Raw genomic sequence first — 24,836 nt, forward strand, 5'->3', positions numbered from 1 at the left:
CCCATGACTCAAGTCCTCCAACCCTTGCAACATTCTTGTCAATTTTTTTTTAATCCTTTCAAGTTTCACAACATCTTTCCAATAGGAAGGAGACCAGAATTGCATGCAATATTCCAACAGTGGCCTACCAAATGTCCTGGATTAGTGGTGCTGGAAGAGCACAGCAGTTCAGGCAGCATCCAAGGAGCTTCAAAATCGACGTTTCGGGCAAAAGCCCTTCATCAGGAATAAAGGCAGTGAGCCTTGAGCGTGGAGAGATAAGCTAGAGAAGGGTGGGGGTGGGGAGAAAGTAGCATAGAGTACAATGGGTGAGTGGGGGAGGGGATGAAGGTGATAGGTCAGGGAGGAGAGGGTGGAGTGGATAGGTGGAAAGGTGGAAAAGAGATAGGCAGATAGGACAAGTCCGGACAAGAGATGGGGACAGTGCTGAGCTGGAAGTTTAGAACTAGGGTGAGGTGGGGGAAGGGGAAATGAGGAAACTGTTGAAGTCCACATTGATGCCCTGGGGTTGAAGTGTTCCAAGGCGGAAGATGAGGCGTTCTTCCTCCAGGCGTCTGGTGGTGAGGGAGCGGCGGTGAAGGAGGCCCAGGACCTCCATGTCCTTGGCAGAGTGGGAGGGGGAGTTGAAATGTTGGGCCACGGGGCGGGGTGGTTGATTGGTGCGGGTGTCCCGGAGATGTTCCCTAAAGTGCTCTGCTAGGAGGCGCCCAGTCTCTCCAATGTAGAGGAGACCGCATCGGGAGCAACGGATACAATAAATGATATTAGTGGATGTGCAAGTAAAACTTTGATGGATGTGGAAGGCTCCTTTAGGGCCTTGGATAGAGGTGAGGGAGGAGGTGTGGGCGCAGATTTTACAGTTCCTGCGGTGGCAGGGGAAAGTGCCAGGATGGGACGGTGGGTTGTAGGGGGGGGCGTGGACCTGACCAGGTAGTCACGGAGGGAACGGTCTTTGCGGATGTCCTGTACAGCTGCAACATGACCTCCCAACTTCTGACTCAATACCCAAAATGCAGCACCTCACATTTATCTGAATTAAACTCCATTTGCCACTTCTCAGCCCATTGGCCCATCTGGTCAAGATTCTGTTGCAAACTGAAGTAACCTTCTTCGCTGTCCACTACACCTCCAATTTTGTTGTCATCTGCAAATTTACTGACTGTACCTCTTATGCTTGCATCCAAATCATTTATGTAAATGACAAAAAATAGAGGACCCAGCACTGATCCTTGTGGCACTCCACTGGTCACAGGCCTCCAGTCTGAAAAACAACCCTCCACCACCATCCTCTGTCTTCTACCTTTGAGCCAGTTTTGTATCCAAATGGCTAGTTCTCCCTGTATTCTGTGAGATCTAACCTTGCTAACCATTCTTCCGCAGTTAACCTTGTTGAACGCCTTACTGAAATCCCTATAGATCACATCTACCGCTCTGCCCTCATCAATCCTCTTCGTTACTTCTTCAAAAACTCAATCAAGCTTGTGAGACATGAGTTCCCACGCAGAAAGCTATGTTGACTATCCCTAATCAGTCCTTGCCTTTCCAAATACATGTACATCCTGTCCCTCAGGATTCCCTTCAACAATTTGCCCACCATTGACATCAGGCTCACTGGTCTATAGTTCCCTGGTTTGTCCTTACCACCCTTCTTAAACAGTGGCAACACATTTGCCAACCTCCAGTCTTCCGGCACCTCACCTGTGACTATTGATGATACAAATATCTCAGCAAGAGGCCCAGCAATCACTTCCCTAGCTTCCCACAGAGTTCTAAGTTACAGCTAATCAGGTCCTGGGGATTTATCCACCTTTATGTGTTTCAAGACATCCAGCACTTCCTCCTCTGTAATATGGACATTTTGTAAGATGTCACCATCTATTTCCCTACAGTCTATATCTTCCATATCCTTTTCCACAGTAAATACTGATGCAAAATACTCGTTTAGTATCTCCCCATTTTCTGCAGCTCCACACAAAGGCTGCCTTGCTGATCTTTGAGGGGCCCTATTCTCTCCCTAGTTATCCTTTTGTCCTTGTTGTATTTGTAAAAACCTTTTGGATTCTCCTTAATTCTATTTTCCAAAGCTATCTCATGTCCCTGTTTTGCCCTCCTGATATCCCTCTTAAGTATACTCTTACTTTCTTTATACTCTTCTAAGGATTCACTCGATCTATCCTATCTGCACCTGACATATGCTTTTTTCTACTTCTTAACCAAACCCTCAATTCCTTTAGTCATCCAGCATTCCCTATACCTACCAGCCTTCCCTTTCACCCTGACAGGAATATACTTTCTCTGGACTCTTGTTATCTCATTTCTGAAGGCTTCCCATTTTCCAGCCGTCCCTTTACCTGCGCACATCTGCCCCCAATCAGCTTTTGAAAGTTCTTGCCTAATACCATCAAAATTGGCCTTTCTCCAATTCAGAACTTCAACTTTTATATCTGGTCTATTCTTTTCCATCACAAGTTTTGCACCTTCTAAGGTAAGTACATCCACATACTGAATCAGAAAATGTTCTTGTACACACTTAACAAATTCCTCTCCATCTAAACCCTTAACACTATGGCAGTCCTAGTCTATGTTTGGAAAGTTAAAATCCCCCTACCATAACCACCTTTTTATTCTTACAGATAGCTGAGATCTCCTTACAAGTTTGTTTCTCAATTTCCCGCTCACTATTAGGGGGTCTATAATACAATCCCAATAAGGTGATCATCCCTTTAATATTTCTCAGCAGAGGCAGGTTCTTTACAGAGAGTGGTAAGGGCGTGGAATGCCCCACCTGCCAATGTGGTCAATTCAGCCACATTAAGGAGATTGAAACAATCCTTGGATAAGCACATGAATGATGATGGGATAGTGTAGAGGGACGAGCTGAGAATAGTACACAGGTCGACACAACATTGAGGGCCGAAGGACCTGTTCTGCGCTGTAGTGTTCTATGTTCTATGTAACTCACTTATGACTTAGCTCTTACAATTCTTGCTATTTCAATCAATGCTGCCTTTTGCAGTGAAATCTCGACACTGGAAAACATACAGAAACTCAAGGCCACAGTATTTGGGAGGACAGCAAAGTACGTTTCTGAAGTACATGATTTGTTTAAAGTGGCCACAAAGGATGTGTGACTCAGGTGTTAGTTTGTATGTTCATGCTTATGATTACTGCAATCCTGGGAAGCCATTAAAATTATACTGGGCTTGTGCTATCACTTTTCGAATGACTCACTCTGATGTATTCTTCTGTTGGCTCAGCTTTTTTAAAATTCCGTTTCTATTGGCATGATTAGAAATGAGTGTTATGAAAAGGAATCTCAAGAACATAATGTAATGACATACATTAATCTTGTCTTGACTGCGTATTATACTTTGTACAGAGAATCCCGCTCAGATTGGAAGAGGTTTTGTTCTCATTAGCTTGGTGGATATCAATGATAATGCTCCAGAATTCCCAATGGACTATGAAACATTTGTATGTGAGAATTCCAATCATGGTAAGGTAAGGAACTGCCCCAAATTACATTGATATAACATTCAGTCTGTTCGGGTAATGTGTTTCCATGTTTCATTCAGTTTGATGTTAACTCTACTCACTTATCAATGCACTCTCACCTTTGAATCAATAAATGCTGGTTCAATTCCCACTCCAGGATTTGAGTATGTAACATCTTGGTGAGAGAGGAGTTGCTTGTGTGTATGGAGGGGTCGGTTCGCTGGATAGCTGGTTTGGAATGCCAACTGAGTGGATTCATTTCCCATGCCAGCTGAGGTTACCATGAAGGCACCTCCTTCTCTACCTCTCCTCTTCCCTGAGGCCAAGTGACCTTCAGGTTCAGCCATCACCAGAAAGAACAGCCCGATGGTTTACTAGCACAGGTAGACAGGATAGTGAGGAAGGCGTTTGGTATGCTTTCTTTTATTGGTCAGAGTATTAACTACAGGAGCTGGGAGGTCATGTTGCAGCTGTGCAGGACATTGGTTAGGCCACTGTTGGAATATTGCGTGCAATTCTGGTCTCCTTCCTATCGGAACGATGTTGTGAAACTTGAAAGGGTTCAGAAAAGATTTACAAGGATGTTGCCAGGGTTGGAGGGCTTGAGCTATAGGGAGAGGCTGAATAGGCTGGGGCTGTTTTCCCTGGAGCGCCGGAGGATGAAGGGTGGACCTTATAGAGGTTTATAAAATCGTGAGGGGCATGGATAGGGTAAATAGACAAGGTCTTTTCCTTGGGGTGAGGGAGTCCAGAACTAGAGGGTGTAGATTTAGGATGAGAGGGGAAAGAGACCTAAGGGGCAACTTTTACATGCAGAGGGTGGTCTGTGTATTTGTGTGGAATGCGCTGCTAGAGGAAGTGGTGGAGGCTGGTACAATTACAACATTTAAAAGGCATCTGGATGGGTACATGAATAGGAAGGGTTTGGAGGGATATGGGCCGGGTGCTGGCAGGTGGGACTAGATTAGATTGGGATATCTGGTCGGCATGGACAGGTTGGACCAAAGCGTCTGTTTCCGTGCTGTACATCTCTGTGACTCTATGATTACAATAGCTCAGTCTTGGTGTTACTTTTCATTTATTCTTTGATGGGGTCTGGGCTCATCAACAAGGCCAGTATTGGTCACCTAACCCTAAGTCCTAGTGCACAAAACTGTCAGCTCAAGCCTGTAGTGTTTGTAACAAGGTCAGCCAGGTGGGACCTCGTAGAATATGAGTTCTCTAATTGGGGCTGTTAATCTGGTCCAAGCAGGGAGCCCTGGCAGATCAATCTCCTTTCCCCATGTCCAGAAGCAGTTCAGAGATTTAATCATTTAATCATGAAGCAATTCAGAGACAGGGATAAGGGTGATCTGGGAGTTGGGAGTGGCAAGAACAGTAGAACAGAAAGAAGGGTAGAAATCAAACAGGGTTGATGGCCTCGTGGTATTAAATCTGAGTTCAAATCCCATGGCTGATGGTGGAATTTAACTCAATAAAAATCTGGAATTAAGTGTCTAATGATGACCATGAAACCGTTGTCAGGGGGGGAGAAACCCATCTGGTTCACTAATGTCCTTTAGGGAAGGAACCTTACCTGGTCTGGCCTACATGGGCGGCACGGTGGCACAGTGGTTAGCACTGCTGCCTCGCAGCGCCAGAGACCCGGGTTCAATTCCCGACTCAGGCGACTGACTGTGTGGAGTTTGCACGTTCTCCCCGTGTCTGCGTGGGTTTCCTCCGGGGGCTCCGGTTTCCTCCCACAGTCCAAAGATGTGCAAGTCAGGTGAATTGGCCATGCTAAATTGCCCATAGTGTTAGGTAAAGGGGTAAATGTAGGGGTATGGGTGGGTTACTCTTCGGCGGGTCGGTGTGGACTTGTTGGGCCGAAGGGCCTGTTTCCACACTGTAAGTAATCTAATCTACATGTGACTCCAGACTCACTCTCAACTACAACTGGGGATGGGGGAATAACTGCTGGCCGAGCCTGCGATGCCCACATGTCCAGAATTACATAGAAAATAACACTGACCTGGCCAACCATGTCTACAACCCTGTGACTGAATAAAGAAACCAAATGGAACAAGGAGAAACAGGCAGTATGTCGAATGGAAGACTAAATGGCAGCAGCAGAAACATTACCATCACCTGCTCTGCAAGAAAATGGGAGCACTGGTTACTTGGTTGTATTGCATTCGCCATTAAAGTGCAAATTTCACACAATCTTCTCAAACCTAGGCTAAGGCTTGTCCCATAATCCATACAAATCGCTTGCAATCAATGTGTAAATTGTTGGAAAAGGCAAACTGCGGCTTTCAATGATTTCTCCTGAATGACTGTTGAGATGCTTTATGACTTTGACATGAATACAAAAAGCTATAATTAGATTAAATCACAGGGCATTGTGGATACATGATAGCAATTTAAATGGAAAAAGTACAGGTTTGCAGCAAATTAAAAATTAAAATGCCAAGTGATAGAATGGAGTTGCAGTTTAAAAATCCAGGGAGCATTTATTTGCCATCATTTCAATTAGAATACAAATAATCCAAAATACCGACGGTGAGAGACCACTCTAATTTAGTTCTTGTGAAAGCTCCATTATACGCCATATGCACTGCTACCCACCAAATCAATTATACAACTATACTCCATGCATGGTAATGAAGATAAGTGATGGAAGCTCAATTTAGTATTCCTTTCATTGGCAAAGAATGACTTGCATTTATATAGCACCTTTCCTGAACGAAAGACATCCCACAGTGTTGTATTTTTGATTCTTGTAATGGATTTTTTTTTCGTACAGCAAGGTTCCACAAACTACAATGAATAGAGAAAAGACAGGTTTTATTTTCTGTAAAGATGGTGACCAATAGCAGCAGATCAGTGCTAATGAGCATGCTCTGTCCAACATTACTCTTTTGGCCAATGATATCCTGCTCCTCACGTGGTCATTTCTTGTGGAGCGTTGTTGAGGGACATTTGCTGCTCCATTTGTGAACACAACAATGATCATTGTTCCACACAGTGTCACTCTTTAATTGTGAAGAAGCACTTTGAGGCTTCTCATTCTGTTGTGGAACACCAGACACATTATCCAGAGGCCAGTGTGTATTATTCAGATTTTGAAGGCTGTATCCCAAAACAGTCAGCAGTATATTACGTTTGGACCTTGGAATATCATGAAAATCCTTCAATTTTTTGTGCCTCACAAATCACAAAGGTTTATGTTTTTTAAGATTCTGAGTATCCTGTGTGTAAATGTCTTTCTTCTTTTCTCCTGTTTATATATTCTTAATACTTTTCTCCCTGCACAGTAACACCAAACAGCGATGGTGCTTACTTATTCCCCAGCACGTGTGTGTGTGTGTGTGTGTGTGTGTCTGTCTGTCTGTGTCTGTGTGTGTGTGTGTGTCTGTGTGTGTGTGTGTGTGTGAGTGATCACCAAGGTTTATTGGGAGTTTCCTGCCCCGTTGCTTTATGCTGCTGTTTGTACGGATTGATGATTCAACACCAAAGGAGGGCATTTGGCCCATCGCTTGGCCTAACTTCAGTAGCACTGTCCTACTCTTGCCTCAAAGATTTCTCCAGAGTCAAGATCCTCTCTACATACGGGGTGAGGGGTGAAACGCTGAGCAGACCATCACACAACTCGACCCTTGCTGCCCCTCTGAGTGCTGCTTTCTTCCTGTTACTGAGAGAGAAGCAGGTGGTAAGGGACATGAAATTGGATGACTTAGCTCAAACTTTTTGTGCAAGTGGGGAGGTGTTCTGATTGATGGAGTTGATAGGCATGGTTAGTGGTGTTGGGACGGGGGTTGGGATGGGTGAGAGTATTGAGGGATGATGTTGCAGAGAGCTTGTGGTGGGAGGTGGTGACAGTCACAGAGATTGAGTGAATGTGTGGTCATAGAGTTGTACAGCACGGAAATAGACCCTTCAATCCAACCCATCCATGCTGACCAGATATCCTAAATAAATCCAGTCCCATTTGGCTGATATCTCTCTAAACCCTTCCTATTCATATACCCATCCAGATGCCTTTTAAATGTTGTAATTGTATCAGCCTCTGCCACTTCCTCTGGCAACGCATTCCATACACACATCATCTTCTGTGTGAAAAAGTTCCTTTTTAAATCTTTTCCCTCTCACCTTAAACTTATGCCCTTTAGTTTTGGACTGCCAGGTGGCAGTCGGAGACATGATGGTGGCACCTATTGGGTGAGAAGGTCATTGACCTTCATCCCAAATTGCTGGCCTATCCTCCAAATGGTTAGGTCTGCTGCATTGACTGAGGTGACAACTTCAGACCAAGCTGGCATGGTGTCAGTCTGGGGGAGAGGAGGTTGTCCTCCCTCTATATCACCCTCCATCCGCCAGGACCTCCAGGCCCCTACCCAACCATTAGCCCTTGGTTGCCAGGACCAGAGCATACTCCTCATTCCTGATGAAGGGCTTTTGCCCAAAACATCGACTCTCCTGCTCCTCGGCTGCTGCCTGACCTGCTGTGCTTTTCTAGCACCACACTCTCAATTCTGAAATCTCCCAGCATCTGTAGTCCTCACTGGCTCCTAGAACCAGAACATCAGCCTACGGGGCAGCTCAGTGCTTGTCCAAGTGCACCACATGATGCCATCACTAGAGATACCCATCAATTTTAGGATATCCCAGCAGTGACGTCTTCTTTCAGAAATGGCTTGTGGGAAGATATGACTAGAATTGAATGACCGGAGTGCCGTAGGAGTGAACTGGGTCATGAATAAGGTGGGTTTAGTAAGAAATGGTAGGAGATCTTGCTAGACCTCATGGTGAAAAGCCATCCCGAGAACTCGATGAAAATGTCACTTATCCAAATAAACTGTAAGACTTAGCCAGGCAAAAATATTTCCATGTTATGGGCTGTCCAGAAGTAGGCATTAAAATACAGCTAAACCTTCCAGGGGGTGAAAATAGGAAACAATTCCACACAAGGAGAGCAGGCGAAATTAGTAGCTGATAACTGATTCTGGACCAAGCATTAATTTTAGCTTTTTGAGGCTAAAGATTATTATGGGTTAAGGGGCAAAGGTAGATCTATAGAAATAGCAGTAGATAAGCTTTGGCCTTATCAAATGGCAAAATGGAAGGGTTTAGAGTGAAATAGGCCAAATGCTGACAAATAGCACTGGATTAATTTAGGATATCTGGTCAGCATGAACAAATTGGACAGAAGGGTCTGTTTCCATGTTGTACAGCTCTATAACTCTATGACCTCTATAACAGGCTTGAGAGGCTGAGTGACCTCTTCTCCATCCTATGTTGATAATTGCCCACTGTACTGTCACTGTAGCCAAGGCAAATTGTAAAGGTTTAGCGAAATAGTCAAAACAAATGTCGAATTATTTCATTTCTCAGCACACATCAGTTGAACCTCAAATCAATTGATGTTGAGAAGATGTGTCCATCAGGGTGGAGGAGTGTTGATTGGTGAGGTGGAATGTGTGGACCCAGGGGGAATGCCATCTTTTTTGGGGTTCGAGGCGGAGGTGTGGGAAATGGAGGAGACATGATTGAGGGCACCGTTGATCACAAGAAAGGGAAAGTTACTGCCCTTGCAATAGGAGGACATCTGGGATGTCCTGAAGTGGAGAAGGATTATGCTGAACAAGAACAACTCTCTTGCTTCTCCAGATGCTGCCTGACTTGCTGTGCTTTTTCCAGTGCCACGCTTTATCAACTCTGCCATCACGGTTGCATTCATCTAACAATTAACCGCCTTGACTAATCATAATAACAGATGTAGTGAAATGCTTGTTAGAGCAAAAGATATTTGCAGTAATTGAGTTTATACTAACAAGGTTCCATAGTGGTTTGGTTTTTGTTCGGGAATTACGCGCTCGTAATTAATGGCAACACAGATCACAAAATGCTTTCTACATCTGAAAAGTACTACATGCCATTTGCAAAACTACAGCAATCTAATTGATCTCAGTGGGGATAACTGAGATTTTCAGCTGCTTAGACAAAATAATTGTTTTTATCTAACAAGTTCAAAGCCTGAAATAGACTTGAGGTGGAAAACGAAGTGCTTATCTGCTGAAGCATCAAATCAGTCAGTTTAGTTGTCTGTAAAAAGGTTCATTTTGTCAAGCCATAACATTTTGTGAAACCATTCAGCAGTAGGACGCCCTTACTCTCTCCCACCTCTGTGAATAAATTTTAATTAGTACCATACCAATTCCGAGTAATCTAATTGAGAGGAATGACAGATCTGTAACTGTGCCGGAATTAAACAGGAAGCCAGAGCTTAGCAACAGACTGCCGAGGGATCATGATAAATCCAAAGAGTTTACAGCAGGCAAATCTTAAATCTGCTGAGCACAGGACAAGATTGGAGACCGAAGTCTTTACTCAGTAAGAGTGGAAGTTCGAAACGTCACAGTGTCAAACTCTGGAGAAAAGCCTTTACTCAGAGAATAGTCAGAATGCAGCCCCTGGAACCAGATGTAACAGTTGAGGAAATAGCAAAGATCGAGGTGAGGGGAAACTAGATAAGTGCACGATGGAGAAATGAAGAGAAGGATAGTTTAACGGGGTGAGATGGGAAGAGTGGAAAAGGCTCATGTCGAGCAGAAACCCTGCATACACCTGTTGGGCAGGATAGCCTTCTGACTGTGCTGTAAGTTCTTTGTGATGCCTGCATAAATGAAGTAGCTGATATCTAGATAGCAAGGACCAGAGAAGTCCAGGGTCGTAGATCTGTTGGTCTTTTTTTATTCATTTTGCAAATAAAGTTAAATAGGAATGTAAGTTGTGAAAAGGAAATAACTAGGCTGCAAAGGATTATACAAGTGGGCAAAAATCTGGCAAATGGAGTACAAAGCAGGAAAATGTGAAATAATCTATTTCAGCGGGAAAAATAAAAAAGCATATTATGCCAAAAGTGAGAGATTGCAGAGCTCTGAAATACAGAGGGATCTGTATATCCCAGACCATGAATACATGACCATAGGAAACTACAGAAGGTTATGTGCAGAACCCAGACCATCACGGATGCCAGCCTCCCATCCATGGGCTCCATTTACACAGCTTGCTGCTGAGGAAAGGCTGCCAACATTGTCAAAGACCCATCCCACCCCGATAATGATCTCCTACAATCTCTTCTGTCAGGCAGGAGGTACAGAAGCTTGAACACCAGCGGGTTCAGGAACAGCTTCTTCCCTGGTGTTATTAGACTGATGAATGGACTCTCTGACTTCAAATAATGTTGATCTTGTTAATATTAATCTTGCCTAGCGCACACCCTGTGTGACATTATCTGTGTGCCTTTGTCTAAGTTTTTTTCACCCTTTGATCTTTATGTCCTTTCTCAATATGATCTGCCTGTACTGCTCACAAACAAAGCTTTTTACTGTACTTAGGTACATGTTACAATAAGTAAATCAAATCAAATCAAATCAAACCAAGAGGTTAGTATGCAGATACAGTGACCAATTAGGAAAGCTAACGGTATGTTACTGTTTATTGCTGGGGGAATTGAATATAAAGGTGGAGAGATTAAACTTCAGCTAAACCATGCACTGGTGAAACCATATCAGGAATACTCTGCACAGTGTCTATCCCTTATTGAAGCTAGGATGTAAGTGAGTTAGAAGAAGTTCACAGAATGTTTATTTGACTAATAGCTGGACCAGTTGGGTTGTCTTATGAGGAAAGCTTGGACAGACTAGGTATCTACTGAGGTTTAAAAGAGTAAGAGAAAACTGGATTAAAGCATATACAATTCTGAGGGATCTTTAAAATGTGAATGTTTCATAGTTTCGGAATAATTGAAGTAAGTGTAGGCCATTTGGCCCATTGAGCCTGCTCCACCATTCATTAAGATCATGGCTGATCGATCATCTCAGCTCCTCCTACCTGCATTATCCCCATAACCCTTAATTCCCCTACTATGCAAAAGCTCATCCAACTGTGTCATGAATATATTTAATGGAGCGGCCTCTACTGCTTCCTTGGGCAGACAATTCCATAGGTTCACTACTCTCTAGGAAAAGCAGTTCCTCCTCATCTCTGTCCTAAATCTACTCCTCTTAATCTTGAGGCTATGTCCCCTAGTCCGAGTCTCACCCACCAGCGGAAACAACTGACCTGCCTCTCTCTATCCCTTTAATAATTTTATATGTTTCTATAAGATATTCTCGCATTTTTATAAATTCTAGTGAGTACAGTCCCAGCGGCTCAACCTTTCCTCAAAGGGTAACCCCCTCATCTCTGGAATCAACCTGTGCACCTCCCCCCAAAGCTGGATATCCTTCCTCAGATTAGGAGACCAGAACTGCACACAGTACTCCAGGTGTGACCTCACCAGCATGTTGTACAATCGCAGCAAGAGCCTCTCTGCTCTTAATTCAATCCCTTGCGCAATGAAGGGTGTGAAGAAATATATTATCTTAAGGGAGAATAAAGAAATAGTTACCTCCCAACTCCTGTACTCAATACTCTGACCAATAAAGGAAAACATACCAAACAACTTCTTCACTGTCCTATCTACCTGCGACTCCACTTTCAAGGAGCTATGTACTCCAAGGTCTCTTTGTTCAGCAAAACTCCCTAGGACCTTACCATTAAGTGTATAAGTCCTGCTGAGATTTGCTTTCCCAAAATGCAGCACTTCGCATTTATCTGAATTAAACTCCATCTGCCACTTCTCAGCCCACTGGCTCATCTGGTCCAGATCCTGTTGTAATCTGAGGTAACCCTCTTCATTGTCCACTACACCTCCAATGTTGGTGTCATCTGCAAACTTACTAACTGTAGCTCTTATGCTCGCATCCAAATCATTTATGTAAATGACAAAAAGTAGACTAATAATCTGGATCCCCATGCTAAAGTTCAAATCCCACTGTGGCAGATAATGAAATTTAAATTCAATTGAAAAATCTAGAATTAAAAGCACAATCATGAACCATTTAACCAATGAACTGCTTGCTTTAGGGATCTCCATACTCCTTTTTCATGCAGAGGGTGGTATGTGTATGGAATGAGCTGCTAGAGGAAGGGATGGAGGCTGGTACAATTGCAACATTTAAAAGGCATCTGGATGGGTATATGAATTAGAAGGGTTTAAAAGGATATGGGCTAAATGCTGGCAGATAGGACTAGATTAATTTAGAATATTTGGTTGGCATGGACCAAAAATTCTGTTTCCATCCTGTACATCTCAATAATTGTTATAAAGGCCCATCTAGTTTACTGGTGTCATTTAACGAAGGAAATCTGCCAGTTCCTTTCCTGGTTACGCCTACGTGTGCCTTCAGATGCACAACAATATGATTGATTCGTAACTAGACTTTGAGCAATTAGGGATGGGCAATAAATACAGGCCTAGCCAGTGACACCCACTTCCCATGAAAGAATAATAATACATTTTAAAACCCCACTATTAGAAGAATACCCTTAAGTGGATTTTAAATTTATGCCAGTATCTGCTATCCCAACCCCAGGTGGATGAGGGTTATAAACTTTCGTAAACGATACAGTAAAAAAAAAGTAAAACATGTTCAGGAGGCTAAATGGCCTCCCCCTGTTCCTATGTTCCTGTTACTTTTGTATACTTGAATAGCAGAGGAATAATCTTTGAGGAGAAAGTGAGGGCTGCAGATGCTGGAGATCAGAGCTGAAAATGTGTTGCTGGAAAAGCGCAGCAGGTCAGGCAGCATCCAGGGAACAGGAGAATCGACGTTTCGGGCATAAGCCCTTCTTCAGGAATGAGGAAAGTGTGTCCAGCAGGCTAAGATAAAAGGAAGGTAGGAGGGACTTGGGGGAGGGGCTTTGGAAATGCGATAGGTGGAGGGAGGTGATAGGCCGGAGTGGGGTGGGGGCGGAGAGGTCAGGAAGAAGATTGCAGGTTAGGAAGGCGGTGCTGAGTTCGAAGGATTTGACTGAAACAAGGTGGGAGGAGGGGAAATGAGGAAACTGGAGAAATCTGAGTTCATCCCTTGTGGTTGGAGGGTTCTAAGGCAGAAGATGAGGCGCTCTTCCTCCAACCGTTGTGTTGCCATGGTCTGGCGATGGAGGAGTCCAAGGACCTGCGTCATCTGTTGCATCCGCTGCACCCGATGTGGCCTCCTCTATATTGGGGAGACAGGCCGCCTACTTGCGGAACGTTTCAGAGAACACCTCTGGGACACCCGGACCAACCAACCCAATCACCCCGTAGCCCAACACTTTAACTCCCCCCTCCCACTCCACCAAGGACATGCAGGTCCTTAGACTCCTCCATCGCCAGACCATGGCAACACGACGGTTGGAGGAAGAGCCCCTCATCTTCTGCCTGGGAACCCTCCAACCACAAGGGATGAACTCAGATTTCTCCAGTTTCCTCATTTCCCCTCCCCCCACCTTGTCTCAGTCAAATCCCTCGAACTCAGCACCGCCTTCCTAACCTGCAATCTTCTTCCTGACCTCTCCGCCCCCACCCCACTCTGGCCTATCACCCTCACCTTGACCTCCCTCCACCTATTGCATTTCCAAAGCCCCTCCCCCAAGTCCCTCCTCCCTACCTTTTATCTTAGCCTGCTGGACACACTTTCCTCATTCATGAAGAAGGGCTTATGCCCGAAACGTCGATTCTCCTGTTCCTTGGATGCTGCCTGACCTGCTGCGCTTTTCCAGCAACACATTTTTAGCAGAAGAATAATGTTGTTTTCTCCACAACATTGCTACTGTAATTTTAAATGGGACAGAGACTGACAGTGCAGGAGAGATATTGTCAGGTCAATGCACAAGATTCCCAAACTGAAGACATGACCTTTCCATAAATATGTGGAATTACATTGAAATGATATCACAGGAGCCCCTAATCAACTCAACCAGTTAGTGGGTGGCACGGTGGCACAGTGGTTAGCATTTCTGCCTCACAGCACCAGGTACCCGGGTTCAATTCCCACCTTAGGTAACTGTGTTTGTGAAGTTTGCACATTCTCCTTGTGTCTGCGTAGGTTTCCTCCCACAGTCCAAAGATGTGCAGGGTAGGTGAATTGGCCATGCTAAATTGCCCATAATGTTAGGTGAAAGGGTAAACATAGGGGAATGGGTCTGGGTGGGTTGCTCTTCAGAGGATCAGTGTGGACTTGTTGGGTCAAAGGGCCTGTTTCCACACTGTAAGTAATCTAATTCTAAAATGTGAAGATTTTGGTTATCGGTTCCAATGTCTCTATAGAGCTCAATGCCAGATTCTGTTCAGCGCTAGGTTCTTCCTGACCCAACCTGATAGCAGCAACTTTTAACTCGCCCACTAGTTTTTAAGAATCCCTGTAAGCATGGTACTCTATTTAAGAGTCCAATTCTTCAGCATTACAGAATGATGAATATGAAGACCACAGCACAGAATTAAACCATGGAACGTGTGTTAGTCCCTTGGTTGTGCTGCCTATTTGACACCAGTCCCAACCTCTTGTGGAGAACTCTGCCATAGAAAGTTAAAAATCACACAACACCAGGTTATAGTCCAACAGGTTTAATTGGAAGCACACCAGCTTTCGGAGCGACGCTCCTTCATCAGATGATAGTGACTACCACCTGATGAAGGAGCGTCGCTCCGAAAGCTGGTGTGCTTCCAATTAAACCTGTTGGACTATAACCTGGTGTTGTGTGATTTTTAACTTTGTACACCCCAGTCCAACACCGGCATCTCCAAATCATGACTGCCATAGAAAGTGATTGAGACCAAACCACTGAACATTTTCAAGGAGGAATTAGGTTTAATTCTTTGGTCTAAAGGGATCGAATGGTGTGGGAGGAAAGCAGGAACAGAGTACTGAGTTGGCTAACCATCTTTGATCATATTGAATGGCAGAGCACTTGTGAAAGGCTGAATGGCCTGTGTATGCTCCTGTTTTGTATTTTTCTATGCTTCCGTGTTCCCCCACAGTTATGAAACTTTCTCTCCTTCAAGAATTCCTCAAATGCCCTGTTTGCAATGTAGTATTCAAACTGCTTCCATCTTTCATTCAGAGCATTGTCACTCACCAAGTCATGCTACCTCCAATTCTTCTTCCACATCAAGATGGTGAGTGATTTGGAGAAAGAAACTTGCAAGTGGTGGTGATCCATTTATTTTCCCTTGTTTCTCTGGATGGTTGTGGTGATGGGTTTTGAGGATGCTGACGAGGGTGTATTGGTGAATTTCTGCTGGACATCTTGGAAATAGTACACACAGTTCCTACTCAGTGTTGGTGGTGGATGGAGTGGATGTTTGTGGGTGTAATGCCAGTTACCTCAGCTCCAGGACATCTCTGCAGGAATGCCTCAGGGTAGTGTGCTAAGCCCAAGTATCTTCAGCTGCTGCATCAATGGCCTTCCATTCATCATAATGTCAGAAGTGGGGATGTTCGCCAATGATTGTACAATGTTCAGCATCATTTGTGATTCCTCAGATACTGAAGCAGTCCATGATCAAATGCAAAAGAGCTGGATAATATCTGGGCTTGGGTTGAAAAGTGGCATGTAACATTTGCATCACGGAAGTGCCGGACAATGACCATCCTCAAAAAGAGACAATCTAACCACCTACCCATGACATTCAATGGCATTGCCATCAACGAATCCCCCACTGTCCATTTCCTGGGGGGTGGGGTTACCATTGAGCAGAAATTGAACTGAAATAGCTATTTAAGTACTGTGGCTACAAGAGCAGGACAGAGGCGAGGAATCCTGTGTTACCTAACTCACATCTTATCTTCCCAAAGCCTGTCCATCATCATCAAGGCACAAAGCGATGGATGAATCCCAACTTGCCTGGATGAGTGCAGCTTTAATAACACTCAAGATATTTGACCATCCAGGTCAAAGCAGCCCATTTGATTGAACTGAAACTCCATGCTGAAATTGGCATGCAGGTGCTGATTACCTTCTATGGAACATTGGAGCAGTTGCCTACACACAATATTCCAGAAGAATGCTTTGTCCAGTTCTGGTCCCCAGTTTATATGAAGGATATTTTCAAGCTGGAGAGGGTTCAGAAGCAATTTGCCAGGATATTGCCAGGTTTGAGTTATAAAGAAAGGCTGGATGGGCTGGGACTTTTCTCACTGGAGCGTAGGAGGTTGAGAGGTGACCCTGATAGAAGTTTATAAAATAATCCAAGTTATCGATAGAGTTGGTGGTAGTTGTCCTTTCCCTCGGATGGGGAAATTCAAGACCGGGGGAACGTTTTTAAGGTAAGAGGAGAAAGATTAAAAAAAAAAAATGAGGGGCAAATGTTTTGCACAGAAGATGGTTCATGTGTGGAATGAACTTTCTGAGGAAGTGGTGGATGTGGGTCCAATGACAATGTTTAAAAGACAGTTGGTAGGTACATGATTTGGAAAAGGTTTGGAGGGATATGGGCCAGGAACAGGCAGGTGGGACTAGTTTAGTTTGGGATTTTAGTCAGGGTGCTGGTTGGACCAAAGGGTTTGTTACCACGGTCTATGACTCTATGCAACTTAGAGGGAACACTAGTTGGGGGCATTCCTGACTTGTGCCTTATAGATGCTGGACAGACTTTGGGGAGTCAGGAGTGAGTTACCCACAGCAGGATTCCAAGCTCTTTTAATCTCTGGTATTTATGCAATAGTTCAGTTCAGTTTGTGGGCAGTGGTAACCCCGTGATTGTAATGCCATTGAGTGTCAAGGCGTAATGGTACGATTCTCTCATTGTTCGAAATAGTTATTGCCCGGATCTTGTGCAGTGTGAATCTTATTTGTCATTGATCAGCCCGGGTGAATGTTATCCAGATCTTAACCAGCTTGTAAGATTGGGTATATCAGAGAGGAGCCAAACAAGAGTCGTCCCATTTTCCAAAACAGTGGGAGAGCAGCTTCGCTGTGTCTTGTTGTGGTTGATTGTGTCAACAATGACAAGGGAATCGAGGAGGATGTGAAGTGACAATGCAGCACAGATACTATCACAGATGGAGTGTTTTCACTTCTCATTGGGACTTGAAATATATTTCCCACTTTGCACAGTCCGTCATCTAAACCTTTCTTGCCAGTGTCCTAACTTGTATTAACTCCCTTTTGTCCCTACAGTCCTAACTATGATCAATGACTTACATCAGCAGCAGCTCAACTTTTAAATGTTATCATTGATTTCAAATCTCTTCCTTTCACATTATCTTCATTATCCTGTTCAATGTCCCTCTGGGATACTGGGAATTCTCTCTAAGTCTCTCTGCCTTGACACCTCTTCCACTCTCTGCTTTGATCAGGTTTTTGCGCGCCTGTAGTCATATTGGCTTCTGTGGCTCTCAGAGCCAGGTTTTGACATGTCTGCTGTGAAGAACCTTGGAGACATTTTACTTTTGAAGGCACCACGAAAATGCAAGCCGTCATTGTTGGCACAGAATCTAGAGCTGTAAGATTGTTGGGCGAAAGTGAGGACTGCAGATGCTGGAGATTAGAGCCAAGATTAGAGTGGTGCTAGAAAAGCAAGGCAGGTCAGGCAGCATCCGAGGAGCAGGAACATCGATGTTTCAGACAGGAGCCCTTCATCAGGAATGAGCATCATGCTGCATGACCTGTTGTGCTTTTCCAGTACCACTCTAATCTTGACTGTAAGATTGTTAAGTCAGTCGATAAGGACTAGATAGCTCAGTATCCACGATGGGCAGCACGTCCAACAATTCCACAACATATGGTGACTGAACGGGAGGCATTATCCCTCAGTATTGAACATTGCTTCCTCTGGGTGTTGCACTCAGAGGCTTCATTAAGATCTCAACTTAGCAGCGTAGCTTAAAGGGAACATTCTTTCTGCATGTTTGTCCCCATGTACAGTAGATTTTGGATGGCTGTGTGTCCCCAGCTTAGAGGAAGTGTTGATCATAACCCAATCATGCGATTCTGTCTTAATACTATCGGATGCCAAGTTACACGTCAGTAATGGGTATCAGCCCATCGCCATCCTGATGTATGATGCTGATATCCTTTACTGGGAGGTTGAGGTGGATGGAGACAGAAAGGAACTATGTAGAATCATTCTTCAACATGTAAACTGGACAATAAACCCAAGCCTATCAGATTGCATATGACCTATGCCAGAAGCCCAGACTGAGAGGAGTGGTCAATGAGTATTTGTTGGCCTGGAGGAATAATTGTAGTGTCGTTCCCCAGGTCACAGTATTGGGACCCCTCCTTTTCCTGGTTTACATTAATGATTTAGACCTTGGTGGTGCAGGAAGCAATTTCAAAGTTTGCAAATGACCTGACCTGAAACTTAGAACTACTGTGAACTGTGAAGACAGTGTGGAGCTCCAAAAGGACATTGACAAGTTGGTAAAATGGGTGGGTAGGTAGCAGTTCAATGTGAAGAAATATGAGGTGATAGACTTTGGTCATAAGAAAATTGAAAGACAATACAAAATTGGTGGTACATTTCTAAAGAGGGTGTTTCTGTGCACAGATCATTAAAAGTAGCAAGATAAGTGGAGAGAGAAGTTATTAAAGAAAAATGTCTTGGCTTTACTAAATGGGCATAGAGTATAAGAGCAGGGAGATTATGTTGAACTTGTTTGACCTAAACTGGAATATGGTGTACAATTATCGGTGCTACATTATAGGAAGGATGTGAATGCATTGGAAAGATTCACAATAATGGTTCCAGGAATGAGAAACTTCAGTCATGAGGATAGATTGAAGAAGTCAGGATTGAATAAGGTTGAGAGGTGATTGGGTAAATATTTTCAAAATCATGTGTCGGCTGGACAGAGTAGATTAGGGAGGCGCTGTTCCCAATCGTTAAAAAAGAACAGAATGAGAGGGCATTGATTTAAAGTGACCTGCAAATGAAACAAGAGTGATGTGAAATAAATACCTTTCACACAGCGAGTAGTTAGGGTGTGGAATGCACAGCCTAGAAATGTGGCAGAGGCTGGTTCAATTGAGGCATTCAAGAGGGGCATTGGATGGTTATTTGGTTTGAAATGGTGTGCAGTGATATGGGGAACAGGTAGGCGATTGGCAATACGAATGCAGATACGATGGGGCAAACGGCCTGTTTCTGCACCGTAACAACTCTCTGACTCTGTGAATGACAAGACAGTTTCCCCATTCCCTGTTTCCTCATATCTTCATCTTACATGATGCATGGCTCTTTGCAAAGTCTCGGACATGGTGATTTGTCTCATGCAAATATTTGACCTTCTAAATTTGTCCTGGCGTGGTTGAGTTCATTTCAGTCATGCTTTGGGCTGCAAATCAAATCTAATCTTTAACTGCAATTACAGATAATTCAGAGAATCAGTGCAGTGGACAGAGATAAACCCCCCAGCGGACACCACTTCCATTTCTCACTTGCTGCCGGGCCTGCCAATAACCTGAATTTCACAGTGCAAGATAACAGAGGTACCTATTTCTATTCTGCTTGGTCATTCCTCAGGTTAGTCGGAGCTTTGCAGCTTGTGGCCTTTCTCTTACATGTTTAGCAAAACGAAAGCCATTTCTTCTGCTGGATAATAATTCTAGATTAAAAGCGAAGTATTTGGATGCTGCAGATTTGAAATTAAGAGAAGAGAGAAGCAGATACACAGTTTCCAATCTACCCATTTTTCAGAACTGATCAATTATAAACTAATTGTCACAGTGATAATTTATAAATTTGAATGAACTGCCTCATTGGATACAATGCTGTTTGATCATTATGACATTGAGATGACTCGCTTAATGCAGCAACCTTTTTTTTTAAATTTGAAGTTTATCTCTCTTAATCTGGTCAGCACGTAATGTCTCTGTCAGCACATCAGCTCTTGCACAACTTGCCTAGGGCTTTATGATGTGAAATCGGGCAAATAGAGGTGACTTAACAGAAATTAAAATTCACAAAAAAGAAACAAGACAGTTAGGGAACAAAAGTCTCAATGTTACATTTGCCAGCAAGTTGGGTTGAGAAGACATGGAAAAAGAGCTGACCCTTTTTTGATGTCATATATTTTCCATTGTGGTATGACAGCATGACAAAAATGTTTTTTTTTGGCTCAGTTAATGGCTTCTCGACGCAAACATGTTGTTCCATCAAAGTGCAAATGCACCGGAGACCTGTGACTCTCGCACAATCCATCCTCATGTCACCAGGTGATGGATGACACTGTGCATGTCATAATTAAGCTGTAATATACTCAAGGGCGTGACCAGCTGCTGAATGAGACACGATTGCAAAGACAAATTTTGCATTGCCTATTTAAAGTCAAACAAGTGGGAAGAAAATGACAATTTAAAATAGGCACCGACTTTCATCTGAATAAGTTATATTTGGAAGGAGGTCTGAATGGCTATAACACGATAATATTAACTTATTAAGCAAAGGCTCACTTATACTTGTATGTTATAAGAACATATTGTTCATCCCATGAGTACAAAAACATAAGTCATAATCGATATAACCAAAGGAGCCATCTCTCCTTTCGTAATGTTCTGTTAAGTACATGGATACTATTTGCCTCAAATATTCCATTTAACAATAAATTCCATGTTCTAAAGATACTCAGGGAAAAGGATCATAGAATCCTTACTGTGTGGCAGCCTTGGTTTTGACCCAAACCTCTGAAGAGCATCCCATCCAGATTCATCACTTCCCCGTAACCTTACATTTCCCATGGATAACCCATCTAGCCTGTACATCCTTGCACAGTATGGGCAATTCAGCATGGCTAATCTACCTAAGCTGCACATCTTTGAAACGTGGGGGGAAACCAGAGCAGCCGGAGAAAACCCATGCAGACACGGGGGGAGTTTGCAAACTCCACAAAGACAGTCATCCATGATGAAACCGAATCTGGGTCCCTGGCACTGTAAGACAGTAGTGCTAACCACTGTGCCACCCCTCTCTTGATATCCCCACTATATATCTTAATGGCTGAGGAAGCATACAAGGTTGATTGACCTGGATATAGAGTGAAAACCATGGGCATAGAGATTGAGAATGGCTGAGTATTGCTCCAGACTCGGGTCTGCCACCATCAGCTCCATACCCAAACGGAGCACAATCACCTCTCCCTCAGCCTGAGTGCTATGAAGCTCCTCATAGGACCTCAGGCCCTCGGTATTGGGTCTTAATGTAAACCCGACCCCTTCCACCTCCTGAGATATTCACCAAGGCTCCTTCGACAGAACCTTCCAAATCTATGGCCTCTACCATCTCAAAGGGTAATGACAGCAGTTACATGGAAACACCACCATTTGCAGGTTCTCCCTCTGAGCCACACGCCCCCCTGACTTGGAACAGCATTGTCATTCCCTCCATGTCTCCCGGCCTCTGGAACCTCCTCTCTAATGGCACTGTCTGCACTGAATAGCCCGCGGCAGTTCCAGAAGGCAGCTCACCACTAACATTCCCTGAAAGCTGGGTGGCTGTCTTCAGGGTCCACACATACTGTTTGACGTGCCAGTGCTGCTCCCAGCAATGACCTCCAATTTGTGGAAGTCTTTACCACACATGGACCTTGTAGAAGAAAATAAAATGATAAGGCAACTTTGCTCAGCACCACCTTCACAATTAGGGACGGACAATAAGCATTGGCCCAGCTAGTGAGGCCTACATTCTCCTCAATGAATTCTTTCTAAAACACTGACATGGACTTGTTGCTTGAACTACCTTTCTTTGCTGTGTGTCATTCTATGGAATCCTATATAAAAACAGTGTGATTTATTTTCTGAAAACAATGTTTAGATAACACAGCCACGATTCTGACTCGGAGAGCTGGATTCAGTCGACAAGAACAGGCTGTTTACTTCCTGCCCATTGTGATTGTGGACAACGGGATTCCGCCTTTGAGCAGCACCAGCACCCTCACCATCCGGGTCTGTGCTTGTGATGATGACGGCATTGCTCAATCTTGCAACGCTGAAGCCTTCATCCTGCCCGCTGGCCTTAGCACCGGAGCACTAATTGCCATACTGGCCTGCGTTCTGACACTATTAGGTACGTGACTGCGCCTTTAATGGGTTTGTCCTGGTACCGTCCATTCCGAAACAGGAATTTTTGTTTCAAGGGGCCCAGGCACACCTCACAGCACCATTAGCATCTCATGCTTCCACCAAATTACACCTGTGAGGGGAGGCATGTGGTCTGACAAACATGCAGGGTCAATATCCACATTGTGTAACTCTTAATTTGACTTAGAATCCCTACAGTGTGGAAGCAGGCCATTCAGCCCATCGAGTCAACACCAACCCTCCAAAGAGCATCCCACCCAGACCCACTCCATTATCCTGTCCCTGTAAACCTGCACTTCCCACAGTTAACCCACCTAACCTACACTTCCCTAGGCAATATATTGTGGCCAATACAACTAATGTGCACATCTTTGGACTCTGGGAGGAAACCAGAGCACCCAGAGGAAACACAGGGAGAACGTGCAAACTCCACTCAGAGGGTAGAATCGAGCCCGGGTCCCTGGATCTGTGAGGCAACAGTGCTAACCACTGAGCCACCATGCCATTCCTTGCAACAGCTTTATTGTAATGGCATATAATTCAATGTAATGGACAATGTTTCTCACACAGTGAGTAATGAGGATGTGCAACGCGCTGCCTGGAAATGTCATGGAGGCAGGTCCAATTGAGGCATTCAAGGGAGTTGGGTGATTATACAGACAGAAATAGTGTGCGAGGCTATGGGAGAAAAAACAGGAGGTTCTCAGTTCTAGGCACTAGGTAATGAAGAGCCAGTGCACGTACAATGGGCTGAATGGCGTCTTTCTGCACCATAACAATTCTGTGATATTTCACAGGATGTAGCAAGACCAATATTAATTAGCCATCCTACCCTTGAACTGAGTGGTTTGTGGGCCATTCCAGTTAAGAGTCAACCGCATTGCTGTGGGTCTGGAGTCACATGTGGACCAGACCGGGGAGAAACTGCAGCTTTCCTTCCCTGAAGAACATTAGTGAACCCTATGGGCTTTTACAGCAGTCGATAATTGTTATATTAACCATTACTGAGACTAGCCACATTCAGGGGTAATGTGAAGGAGTAGAAAGTAGCAAAACCTTTAGCAATGTTTATATCACACTGACGTCTCTCAGCTAGTAAACAATATACTTTTAAGAAACATGCTCCTGATATCACAGCATGTTACCTCGGGTGTAAAGATCTCAGACTCCAAGTTAACCAGGAGCCATGTGAGTACAGGAATTTTATTGCAATGGACTTGACACAGAGTATACAGAGGGCAAGGCAACCCTGAGCAATTCTGGGTTACGTATACCAGGTTGGTTAATGCGCACAGTAACCTCCAAATTTTACAATTGATTCAAAAGGCTGTCTTTTGCATAGACATGGTCATCTAAAATTACAGAGAGAAGAATTTAATAGAGGAAGAGATTACAGAAAGATCCAAATCACGAGAAGAAGCCAAACACGAAGATATATCAGACTCAATGGAGAAAGTCTGAGGGATATGATCAGATTGGGTGCAACTGTCCCCACTGACCAGAGGATGGTTATATAAAGGTCAAGAGTTTTGAAAAGTTTGTTGAGACGAGATGAGAGAAAAAGTTTGGAATGCAGCCAGTCATCCTGATCTGAAATACTCTGGCTACAAGGCCAGATGCAATAGGAGCTTGCAAATAGCATTGGATCTCACATGGAGCCATAGAGCATTTATAGCTCCGAAAGAGACCCAGGCTAGCTGAATAGGCTAGCTGCAAATTCTAATGTCACTTCCCACATCTCCCTTGAAATTTTGCGTGTTCCAAGGCTTCAGGAGCAGATCCAAGTCCCTGTTCAATGAGTTGAGGGTTTTTGTTTCCACCGGAAAACTTGGCATCCAATTCCAGATATCTGCCACCCTCTGAGGCAAATGTTTTTCTTCATGTTCCATCTAGTTCTTCTACAGAAAGGCCCCCGGTAATGAGCCTCTCCATTAGGCCTAGCCTCTCCTCTAAGTCTACCCTGTGCACTCTATGCAGCTCCTCATTATTTTGCATCTTGATCAATTGCCCTTCAGTCTGCTCTGTTCTAAGGAAAACAACCCCTAACCGATCCAATCTTCCCTCATGGCCACAGCTTCAAGCCTTGGTAACATACTTGTAGCTCTCCTCTGCACTGTTGCAAAATTACTTTATCTCTCTTCTTCTGTCATGAGAGAGAGAGGGCTTTCAGAACCATGGGCAGAGAGTGAAGTCTAGTCATGAACATTCAACAACTAAGGGAGAGACTGGCTTACTGGCAATGGTTCTTTCTATTGTGGAAGCTCTAGCATTGAGTATATTCAAGACAGAAACTGATAGATTCCTAGATACAACTGTAATTCCAGGATATGGGAATAGTTCAGGAATATTGTGTTGAGGTGGATGTTCCCCCTTGATCTGGAATGGGGGAGCAGGCTCAAAGGGCTGAATAG

At 44.1% G+C, this 24,836-nt stretch overlaps 1 protein-coding gene across 3 annotated transcripts in view; it reads left to right on the top strand.

Moving 5' to 3' along the window:
- Window positions 1-24,836, top strand: part of cdh7a (cadherin 7a) — a 329,420-nt gene that overhangs the window by 300,499 nt on the left and 4,085 nt on the right. For all 3 annotated transcript variants that reach the window (XM_087986719.1, XM_043687680.2, XM_043687681.2), the window contains 3 exons: window positions 3,380-3,501; window positions 19,722-19,839; window positions 22,160-22,411. In XM_087986719.1, the coding sequence (XP_087842845.1) occupies window positions 3,380-3,501; window positions 19,722-19,839; window positions 22,160-22,411 (492 nt within the window). The remainder of the gene's footprint in view (window positions 1-3,379; window positions 3,502-19,721; window positions 19,840-22,159; window positions 22,412-24,836) is intronic.

Source organism: Chiloscyllium plagiosum, unplaced genomic scaffold, assembly GCF_037043375.1.
Source record: "Chiloscyllium plagiosum isolate Xiang-an unplaced genomic scaffold, Cpla_swu_hap1 HiC_scaffold_4, whole genome shotgun sequence".
NCBI lineage: Eukaryota > Metazoa > Chordata > Chondrichthyes > Orectolobiformes > Hemiscylliidae > Chiloscyllium > Chiloscyllium plagiosum.